General features: G+C 35.2%; 1 protein-coding gene and 1 pseudogene across 1 annotated transcript; both read right to left on the minus strand.

The window, feature by feature from the left end:
- Positions 1 to 1,231: 1,231 nt before the first annotated feature.
- LOC122588312 lies at positions 1,232 to 5,010 on the minus strand (annotated as a pseudogene).
- Positions 5,011 to 8,117: 3,107 nt separating this feature from the next.
- LOC122588313 (nucleotide pyrophosphatase/phosphodiesterase-like) lies at positions 8,118 to 11,509 on the minus strand. The gene is made up of 12 exons (XM_043760426.1): positions 11,267 to 11,509; positions 11,070 to 11,161; positions 10,670 to 10,739; positions 10,472 to 10,594; positions 10,252 to 10,344; positions 10,040 to 10,169; positions 9,841 to 9,922; positions 9,569 to 9,701; positions 9,226 to 9,431; positions 9,006 to 9,131; positions 8,598 to 8,907; positions 8,118 to 8,502 (listed from the first exon to the last, which is right to left on the minus strand). Exons 1-12 carry the CDS (start codon positions 11,507 to 11,509, stop codon positions 8,197 to 8,199), a joined length of 1,914 nt encoding a protein of 637 aa, XP_043616361.1. The 3' UTR covers positions 8,118 to 8,196.
- Between the last annotated feature and the right edge of the window lie 861 nt (positions 11,510 to 12,370).

Raw genomic sequence — 12,370 nt, forward strand, 5'->3', positions numbered from 1 at the left:
ACAACACCATCGCCGTCACCACCACCCGTCGCCGCCATCACTGCCAACAACCATCGCCATCACACCGCTGTATTGCTCGGAAATTTGTCTAGTAGGGAGTATAATAAAAAACATCAAAATATTTAAGTATTTGTTATATGAAGTGATAATTCATACATACACATACATCATCTAGACATCTAGTTATTTTAAAAATATAAAAACCGAAAACATACATGATACTGAAATAGATTGATAGTGGACCACCATTGCTTTAAGAAACTAGTGTGGATAAAACCAGGATCACGCCATTCAACTTTATCCGCACTTGTGCAGGTGGACCTGTAGAGCCAAAAATAACCACACTAAAGATTTGTGATGTGCTAGCTAGCCTATTTTTCATATAGAGAGAAGATATAGCCAGTTCATAATTCACACATTCGTAATTCAAGCAACAGTTTAATATAAACGGGACTAAAGTTTTATTTCAAAAGTGGCCTTAGATGACTCTAGCTAGAGACATTTTGACGTAGATATATATTACCATAAAAAAAATATCAAAATTTATTTGTGAAAATATATAAGCAACCAACTGTGCCTCCATCCAAAATGGGTTATTATAGAAAAAAAGTCACACTGTCTTGCTTTATCAATTTGTAGAAAAACTCTAGTGTTAACTAAAACTAGGGAATAGTTTTCAGGGTGTCTCATATCTTTCAAGAACTTATGGTGGTTATATGTTCTATAACTTTAAGGGCTAAAAATGCACTTAGGAACCATATATATATGCCTAGCTAGCTACTTCAAATTATACGTGTGAATCATTTTACGTGATCATGCTCAAGGAATTTTAATGAATCAGACCTTAAAACCTGTATTGCCTGTGCTTATCCATTTAAGAGTCTACTTTTAAGTTAGGACTGTGCTTATCCATTTTACGTGATCATGCTCAATAGGGTTTCATCAAAAACAATATGGTGAATTAGCCCACAACTCCACAAGATTATAGCTAGCTAGCCTTAATTATTATGGTATTTTTTTAACATACATACCACTGTTATGATGGTTTCCGGTCTAAACTCGATCATCAAGCGTGGTATAATTAGTTTTCTTCCACAAAGTTATATACTACATGCTTGTAGTTTATGGTTTAATTCTATTATAATTAAGATACCGATTACTCGTATTTCCTATGGTTTAGAATGAGATCGACACAATGAAAAACTAATATACACAGATGAGCTAGGTAGAAACTTCATTATTTAGCACTAATAAGTCTGAATTACATACAAATGACAACACCTACAAAGTTGATTTTCCCATAAGTACAAGGCAAGTCTTACCTCTAATAATTAACACAAGATGCAACCTGTGACGAGGAAACTTAGAGTTAGCATACAAAATCTCAGCATGAAACACCCAATACATGTGAATCGAATCACATTTTATGTATGGGAAAAAATTAACTAATTCATAAAGGATTTAGGTGACTGTTGCTGAAACTTGCGAATGTAGCATTTAGATAATTAAGTTGCCAAAGTAGTAGCTTCACATCCATCATGAACACAAGCCAAGACATCTCTATAGTCCCTTGAGATTGTGAAGTTATCATAAACCTCTCCATCGCTACTCTTCTTGTATTCAAACAGAAGAGAAGAGTGGTTAAACGCCGTTAGTTTAACGAATCCCCAATCTTGGTCTTTATACAAACTCCAAAACGTATTAACCTCGGAGAAGTCTGAAAAATGGCTCCCACCTCCACCAACAACAACGTGAATTGTCCCGTTTACAGTACCTTCATAGTGAGATATTTTCGAGTTGACACAATGATTCTGCACAAGCACAAAAAAAGAAAGAAAAATAAGTTATGTGCATTTTAATCTTTGAATCAAAATTCTTGAGTCGTGACTTATAAAGATAGAGGAAGAGTAATACTTGATATATAGGACAGGTTCTCTCATAATTATGGACATGCCCGTAGAAGGCAATGTCCACCTTGTATTTCTGCCATAGCTTCTGTAGATGTGCTCGGCCCATGGGGTCTTCAAAGGCACCTTCATTGGCTAACAAACTGTTTGAAGAATAACCGAGAACACGATGAGCAGAAAAGATCAACCATGGTTGTTTTTGCCTATCGACCGATGCAAAACATTTCTCTATCCATGCATACTGTTCTGAGCCCTCCCTCCAATCATGCTCCGAATCTGCTATGCAGAAATGAAACATTCCATAATCTGTTGAGTACCTAAATATAATACGCATAGAAATTTGAGTTCGTGCATTAGTTTTTTTAAAAAATCTATAAAAGGTTAAATGGTTATGTAGTATGGTAATATTACCAGAACTTAGCCCTGTTATCTGCAGGAACATAGTACATGGTCTCAGCGGGCACACCACACTCACCGCCAGAATCACGAGTTTCATAAAAGGATCCAGAATTAGGAAAATCACGTTCATGGTTGCCACTGCAGAATAAAAACGTAGGTTATTAATTTAAACTTTCTTTCAAACTAGACATATAAAGTACAGCTTAATACTTGGAGCTACAAACCTTGCAATCATATATGGTTTTGCAGATGAAATGGGCGCAACTTGTTCTGTGAACTGATCCCATTGTGAGAGATATCCATTTGCATAAGGCAAGTCTCCTATATGGAAAACTATATCATAGTTGTCAAGGTCACTTATTAATTGGTCTGTGGTAATGAGGATCCGGGCTGATAACTGGCATACTCATTTGACCCATCGCGTTCTGCCTAAAAGACACAGTGTTATGAGATTGATTGTCAATGTAGTGAAATTTTATTGAATATATTATTGCTGTTAGTACCTTTCCCATGTCACCAAATATGATGACTCGCTGCACCGAGTTCTGTCCAGGATATGGAGATGATTTGAATGAATATGTTTTACTCCAAACAGTTGATCCATTGGACAGCTGATGCCCCAGTCTGTATTCATACCTGGAAAAATGTTGTTGAGTCAGAAAGTTAGAAAAAAAAAAAAGTCGAGAAAATAGTACTCCAGTAATATTTCCTAAAGAGTTTTAGGTTACAATATACATGGTGTTGGGCCACAATTCTTTTAAGAAACTAGTGTGGATAAATCCAGGATCACGCCATCCAATTGTACGTGCAGGTGCACCTGCAGGGCCATAAAAATACATACATGCTTATTTTTGAGGTTATATTTCCACGACTTGATATAAATTAGATGGTCTTATACATTATATTGTATAAAATATGACATCATACCACACATGCTGTGACGAGTAAAGGTTAATGTTCCTGCTGGAGAAAGTTTTTTGGGATGACCCTTCCAACCCCACTCAACCAGCGGAATTGCTTCATCAATGTTGTAGCCACTAGTCCAGGTTACCGCCATCTACACAAGCGTCCAACATAAAACATCATCGTCATCATCATATACATGACACATTTATTGATCAAGTAGCAATGTACCTCATCCCAAGCCTTCCCATGAGAAAGACGAGGGTATAGAGGGGCCTTTGGATTTGCAAAGGATATAGGATCTGAAACAGCCACTATTTTTGGCTGTAAATAAGAAAACATAATTAGGCACTTATGCAGGATCAACAAAGTCCAAATATCATATATACTACTGTATCTTAATAAGATCACTTCACGCACATTTTCCATCCCGCCTGTGAATAATGCAAAGGCAAAATCTGCACGTTGATTAATAAGCCGGAAGTTCAGTGTAGCTTTTCCTGTTTGAACATAATTATTGGCAGTGGAATGGTTTGCAAACTTGTACTGTAACAACAACAAAAACAACATTCATATAATTGAATCTTAGTAGAACAAATATATTACTAAATAATAGTTGCATATATATTTCTTTCAAGATTCCAAGCTAATTAATTAAGGTATCATAAACATACCTTAATTGGGGCTGTGCATAAGGATAGAGGTTCTGGCCAGGCACCGCTTTCAGGTTCACAATTCGATGATGCACTGTCGTATAAATATTCAATTGATCGATTAGTAACAAACATTATTTATGCACAAAATATACATAAAGATGTTAGATGCATCAATGTAGTTATTCTAAATTAATTAATGTGAAATGTAAGATAACTAATTGCTTGGGTTTCCCCTTCTCATTGATAAGAATATATAAGATTACAAGTTACACTTGACTACCTCGGACTATTACATAATAGATATACATTACAATAATAATAATAATAATATACACGTCTAATAGAAATAATAGACAGTAACATTACTTGAAGTTGGCTGGTGAAAAAACTCCCACCCAGTCATCGTTAGTCGCTTCAGGGTACTCAAACTCTACGTTGATCCATTCGGTATCCTCACCCTATATATATATCACCAGAAATAAAAGGAACTTAAATAATGCTTATAATTTAAGGTTGTGTTAATGTTCATGCATTTTAATGACAATGGTTGGTTATCCTTTTTTACAAATTAGTAAGGTCTCAATGCTGGCAATGATATGATATAGGCTAGCCTCCAGGCTCCAGCCATCGAGAAGGTTAAGTGGGATGCTGGTAAAAAGTTCAAAAAAATTGTTATATATATACGAGTATCTCTTTTGCACTGCATTTTTTTTAATCATGTAAATTTTTTGTTATGGGTAGGTTCATCAAAATGACTCTCTTTTTGGATGTTCTCTCTATAGACACAAAGTAATAAAAGTATATATATTTAGCTACAGTCTATAGATTTTTTTTTTTTTTTATATAAGTACGTACGTAGTTACTACCTTAAGTCCCAAAAGGAACTGGTCAGCACGAATGGAAGCTGATTCATGGAGAGCAAGAACCGCCTTATGAATAGCGATTTTGGACAGTGGTTGTTCATCGGTGGGAGCAACATAATGAGGATGATCAAGGTCAACACCACCGCTGCTTTCAAGACGAGAGTAGTAGTAGTAAGATGAGGATAATGATGAAGCATGACCTACATTATTATTTGATACCAAAAACAACAACCACACTATTACTGCTATCAACAAATTATGCAATACTATTATTGTTGCCATATTAATTTGTTTAATTAGCTAGAGACTTGCTTTTTGCCTATTTATAACTGTTAATAGTATGTGTATGTCACACAATGAATTCTTTAATACTGTAGAATAATATAATATATCAAATATTCCATTATAAAAAGAATGGTAGATGAGTAACAAGAAGTAAAAAAAAAAAAAAAAGTCACACGTACTCGCCCGAAGAATCCAAATTTCATCGTATAAACAGATACTGCAATAAAATAGTAATTGAAAATATTAATCGGATTGTCAAAGATTATGAAACACGTGGCCGGTAAAGGACCACATAAAGAAAATGTACCACCCTATATGTCGTATCGGCCATCCGAATGGTACATGACGGGTTTGTAGAAAATATATTGTTCTTCATTTATATCTTAAATTCCGTTTTGTGTCACAAGAATATAACCATATCCAATTATATTAAAATTAAGAGTGAATTACATTTTTCGTCCCTGAAGTTGACACGTTTTTTACTTTTCATCTCTAAAGTTTAAAAATTACAATTTTAACCTTAAACTTAACAAATTTTTTCAATAATCGTCCTTTGGCCATACGGTGTTAAAAAATGGCCGTTAACGAGCGCTTGTGCCAAACACGTGAGGGTAGAATGGTCTTTTTCCCTTAACAACATCCTAGTATATTGAGTGAATCACAATTTTCGTCCCTCATGTTTTCATGCCTTTCACTTTCAATTTTTTCATCTTCTCCCTCATCCAACCACACAAAACCCAGATTCATATCATATACAAAACACTTATTTCCCAAATCTAACTATGTCTATATCTAGATGCTCACTATATATTTATACATATTATTATTCATAAAATTGATTAAAATGATATTGACTTCACTAAACTTAGGCCACAACCGCCACCCACCACCACATAGATCTTGAAAATATACGGATCCTGAAACAAAATCAAACAAAAGCAACAAAAATGGTGATGGTGGAAGAGCACAATGTGCGAGACGGCGGTGAAGATAGGGTGGACGGAGGTGAAGATGTTGACGGTTATTGAAGCATAATTTATAACCGTAATCCACGTTCATGAAAACCCATAAAATTGAAAATGTAAGTCGCTGCCGAAAAACTGACCATTGCCGGAAAACTCTCACATGATGGATCTGGCTACTTATACCTCTGTCTGAAATGGAAATGGCCATATGAATCCTATCGTTATGGTTGTGATTTCAAAAAGATAATACGGAAAAAGACGGGATCGCCACTTACCCCAACCACGATTATTCCGGCTGACTTATATATGGGTGGTGTGGCTGATGATTGTGGCAGCGATCTGGAGTTAGGGTTGACGACTTTACGGTCAGATCTGCCGCAAGGAAGAAGGGTTGTGATGGTATTCGTAAGGGTTGTGATGGTATTCGTTTAATTTACACACACACACACACACACATATATATATATACTATTTGTACTATGATTTTGTTTTCGTTTAATATGCATTATGGTATTCAATGAATTTTATATTGTGGTGTTTTGGTGTTATCTTCTTATACGAATGGGACAATGAGAATTTTTAAATAGTTTGATGATGATTATGGAGTATTCCATTCATGGAGAATTTTGATTTTCTAAATGATCGGATTTTTCGATGAAGAGATCCAAAATGTGGGGTTTTTCAAAATACAATGGGTGGTGATGATGATGTTTGTCTAGTTGTCACTACATATCATTAACAAATTTTTATTATTTTTTTCTTAAGGGGAAAAGACCATTCTACCCTCACGTGTTTTGCACATGCACAAGTTAACAGCCATTTTTTAACACCGTATGGCCAAAGGACGATTATTGAAAAAATTGGCTAAGTTTAAGGTCAAAACTGTAATTTTTAAACTTTAGGGATGAAAAGTGAAAAATGTGCCAACTTCAGAGACGAAAAATGTAACTTACTCTAAAATTAAAATGATTATAAAACCATAAACTAATCTTATTATAGAAAAATCCAATAATATTAAAATGAACTGAGAGCATAATCTGTACAATATCAATATTATAAAGCAAATTACTTTTTATTTGAATTTTGATTTTCAATAATTCATTAAAGTCACATTACACCAATAACCTACACTATTCGCCGCCGTCGCTGCCACCACCACCAATCGTTGTAGCCACCACCATCGTCCCGCTACCACCACTAATCGCTGCCGCCACATATAAAAGAAAACGTGAAGCTTTCCTCGAATTTTTCACAGTAAAGTTTCTGTATATTTTAAAGATTAAACTAAGGGGCAAGGGTGTAGTCAGCAAGTTTTATCGGCAAAAAGGATCGGCTAGTATCAGCTCTTTGGCAAGCTTATAGCACATGCATCGGCAAGTTACATCGACTAATTTTAGCCAATTGTGGCATGTATTGGCTCTCTCCATGTGAACTAGGGGCATGGCACATGGCTAAATTGGCAAACATTGACAAATTGACAAGTTATACCTTCACTTTTGGCTTCTTCTTGGCAAGAATTGGCAATATTTTGACACATCCACATGACATCTTTCTATTGGCTAAAAACTTGTCAAAGAGCCAAAATTTGGCACTACACCTTTACCCCTAAGGTTTTCATAGCAATCTATGTGGAAAAAAAAATAGCAAGACACACATTCATTCATTCTTTGTATCATTACAATTCAACAATAATTTTAAATAAACATATTATACCTGGAAACAATGAAATAAAATAAATTGTTTTGGAGTCTTAAACTACAATCCCAATTTCTTCTGTCAATAAAGATAAATCCCAATTTTTTGGGCCTATGTTGTTGTAGGTGATTAAGTCATGAAACTTATGTGCTCTGCTATGACAGTAACTTTTTTTAGGCATAAAACAGGAATGGCTTCAGTCAGGTGATCAATTCACATGCCAATTTCATCTTTTTTGGGCCCCAATGATAAACGGGCCCTAGGCTACCCCGAGAGCCGGCACTGCACCGCATCTTGATGTGATGAAATTTGAAAATAATTGAAACAGGCCCACAAATTGATACGAGTATATTGTAGTAACAAGATCATATACTACCAAACTAACATATGGAACTTCATTATTCAGCAATAAAGTTAGAATTACAAGTGAAAAAACACCTACAAACAACAAGCTTTTATTCTTTTAAACTAAAAGACTCTGGCCTAATAGTGCTGTTGAAGTTCTTAACTTACAATGAACTTACTAAAGTGCCAAAGTGGTCGCTTCACAACCATCATGTACACATGCCAAGACATCTCTATAATCCCTTGAGATTGTGAAGTTATCATAAACTAGACCATCACTACTCTTCTTGTACTCGAGAAGAAGTGAAGAATGGTTAAACGCCGTTAGTTTGACAAATCCCCAATCCTTATCTTTAAATAAACTCCAAGCTGTAGCAATTGTCGTGAAATCTGACAAATGGCTCCCTCCTCCTCCGACTACCACGTGAATTGTTCCATTCACTGTACCAGAATAGTGTGACAATCCCGGCTTGACACATTGGTTCTACACACGCACCACAAGGTGGAACAAACAATAAAGTTATAAATATGATTTTCACTTCATCAAGAGAATAAAAGTTAAAAAAGGAAGAGTAGTACCTGATATACAGGGCATGTTCTTTCATAATTATGGACATGCCCGTATAATGCAATGTCCACTTTATATTTCTGCCATAGCTTCTGCAAGTTTGCTCGACCCATGGGCTCTTCAAAGGCACCCTCATAGGCTAACCAATTGTTAGAAGAATAGCCAAGAACACGGTGAGAAGCAAAGATCAGCCATGGTTGTTTTTGCCTGTCGACCGATGCCAGACATTTCTCTAACCATTCATATTGCTCTGAACCTTGCCTCCAGTCATGCTCTGAGTCTGCTATGCAAAAGTGGAACATTCCATAATCTGTTGCGTACCTTTAAAAAGTATAAATATTGAAGCCACGTCAGGATTTTTGATAACAATCTATATCTATATCTATATCATTTGTATTCATATACACATTTTTTTTTACCAGAACTTAGCTCGGTTATCTGCAGGAACATAGTACATGGTCTCAGCAGGAACTCCACACTCTCCACCTGAATCAGCAGTGTTATAGAACGATCCAGAATTGGGATAATCGCGTTCATGGTTGCCACTGCAGGATTAATGATATGAGAACCATGGTCATTTTCAAATTCTTTGTTTAAAACTGGACATTAATGATATGATTACACTTATGGAGACTGAACCTTGCAATCATATAGGGCTTTGTTGACGAAATGGGCTGGACTTGTGCCGTGAACTGATCCCATTGTGAAAGAAATCCATTTGCATATGGTATATCTCCTATATGGAAAACTATATCATAGTTGTCGAGGTCTTTGACTAATTGGTCTGTAGTAATGAGCGATCCTGGCTGATAATTGGCATACTCATTTGACCCATCGCGTTCTGCCTAAAAGACATTATCATAGCAGATTTATGCAGATGATTATTAGTCATATGTAGTAATGATTATTGTTTATCAAAATCAGCTAACATTGATACTAACAAGTAAGACTTTTATAATTAATTTTTTTACTTAATTAGTACCTTCCCCATGTCTCCGAATATAATAACACGTTGCAACGAGTCTTGTCCTGGATATGGAGACGATTTAAATGAATACTTTTTACTCCAAACAGTTGACCCATTGGCTATTAGATGCCCCATTCTGTATTCATACCTGCAAAAGTATTGTCACAACCAGAGAAACTATATTAAGATGACAATAAGAGAAATTGTGATTGTATAATATTATACAGCTCTCAACATTAGAACATGTCATACTAAGGTGTATTAAAGTACAAAGGTCACAAACATACATCATGTTTGGCCACAATTCCTTCAAGAAACTAGTGTGAATAAAACCAGGGTCACGCCATCCAACAGTACGTGCAGGTGGACCTGTAGAGAAGTAAAAATATGTCCATATGTTAATCTTTTCTGTAATATTTCCGCTTTTTAAAAAAGTACATGGTCAATGGTTGAATGCATTTTATCGATCAAAATTAGACATCGTACCACACATGCTGCTACGTGTGAAGGTCAATGTTCCTGCAGGAGAAAGCTTCTTGCTACGGCCCTTCCATCCCCACTCAACAAGTGGAGTAGCTTCATCAATGTTGTAGCCACTGGTCCAGGTTACTGTCATCTGGACAAGCACCCAACATAAAACGTGTTATAAAGAATAAAATTTGATGCAAAGCAGTACGATACATTAGAAAGAAATGCACCTCATCCCAAGCCTTTCCATGAGCAAGACGCGGGTACAGAGGGGCTTTTGGGTTTTTAAATGTTATAGGATCTGAAACTGCCACCAGCCTTGGCTGCAATCCAAAAACATAATTACTCCCATGTATTAATTGCGAGTTTTCAAAATACGTAAGTTTTAGAAATAATTCAGTACTAACTTATAGAATCAGAAATGTAAAGGAAAAGGGTGATTTCACTGACATTTGCCAATCCGCCTGTAAATAATGCAAAGGAGAAATCTGCACGCTGGTTAATTAATTGGAATCTCAGAGAACCTTTTCCAGTTTTGACGTAATCGGCGGTGGCATGGTTTGCAAACATATACTGTCATAAGACATATCATATATATTTAGTAAGATTAAAACGTTCAACTGGTTTCAAGACTGGTCCAGATTGTACCTTAATTGGCGCTGTACATATGTATGGAGCCTCAGGTGATTTACCAGCTTCAGAGTAACAATTTGATTCACTGCCACATTCATTTAGTTATTCAGAAAATATAACATTCACCTATTAAAATGCAAGTATATTTTTAAGGCATTGATAGATTACCCCTATGTTAAGTCACTTAGTTTGACCTTTTGAAGTCTTTTTGCTTCAACTTTGACCGCAAATATTTGTGCTTATAATTTATAACACTTGATAAAAAAAAATATATGAATAAATTGGATTTTAAACGAATTTTTCAATGGTATAGCTTTCGTGAAGTATTATATAATACAAACAAAAATATTTACAGTCAAAGTTAAAGCAAAAAGACTCAAAAAGACACTTAAAATGGGACGGAGGGGGATATTACTTAAACTTTGCTGGCGAAAAGACTCCAACCCAATCTTCTACAGATGGCTCAGGGTACTCAAGTGTAACATTCACCCAATCAGTGTCCTTGCCCTACATTATATAATTATTAATGTAAAAAATCAAGCTTACTAGAGTGCTAATTCTAAGTATCTAAGTTAAATGTACAACACATATATAATGTGAAACACTTGTTACCTTCAATCCCAAAACCGAAGGTTTAGCACTTATGAAAGCAGATTCATGGAGAGCAAGAACAGTTTTCTGAATGGCGATTTTGGCGAGTGGTTGTTCACTGGTAAGAACATGCAGATGACTATCAAAATAACTGCTTTCGGCTTGAGAGTAAGATGATGAAGCATGACAAACTGATCTATGAATAAAAGCATTTGATATCAACAAGAAGAACAATGTGATGACCAAATGGTTCATTGCTGACATTTTGCCAAACTCTTTCATGCATAATATCGAAAAAAGAAGACTTCATAATCTACTTATAGATAATAATTACAGGTTCATGGGGAATAACATTAACATTAACATTATTATAAAGGAGAACCATATTAATTCCATGTTATAAGCAGTATTATGTATATATTAATGCATGTGTGTGTGAGTGTTGCAATAAGATATATAGTTATTTTATAACTGGCAAAATGGGTGGGTCGGGCGTGTTTAAGTAATGGGTCGAAACGGGTGCGGGTCTAAATGGGTCATTCCACAAATGGGAGTCAAACGGGTGCGGGTCCAAACGGGTCGGTGCAGGTCAACCCAGTTTTTTATTTCTTTTCAAAACCACCCATGTGTACATAAATACATGTAATAACTAGATTGAATCAAATTGTATAACTTATACAGTTATACTTGATCAAACGAAGAAAAAAAAATGAAAAGACTACTATTTACGTAAGTTATATTCAATATTTCCGTTGGCTTATCTTTGTATAACTGATCAATTTGATTATATATTTGCGTATTTTTATTTATTTATATTTTCCGTTAAATCTTAACTAACAAGCATAAACATATGGTTATAATATGTATTGTCCCGTTTGATTATTATTGCTACTCATTAATGCAATACGATGGTTAATATATCACGATGTACTTGCAGAGGTCGATAATTAATGGATCCAAAGAAATACCTAGAAGTTCACAAAGTTTCTATAATTAGAGGATTATAAAATTAGTCAGGTTCCACTAATTCAACGATATATGCTAAAAACGAGCTAACATATATATTCGTGCGTAATGAGTTATAATTAATATGTAACGTGTATTTGCTTGCAAGTTTGGATAGGG

Source organism: Erigeron canadensis, chromosome 2 (assembly GCF_010389155.1).
Source record: "Erigeron canadensis isolate Cc75 chromosome 2, C_canadensis_v1, whole genome shotgun sequence".
In the NCBI taxonomy this organism is placed as follows: domain Eukaryota; kingdom Viridiplantae; phylum Streptophyta; class Magnoliopsida; order Asterales; family Asteraceae; genus Erigeron; species Erigeron canadensis.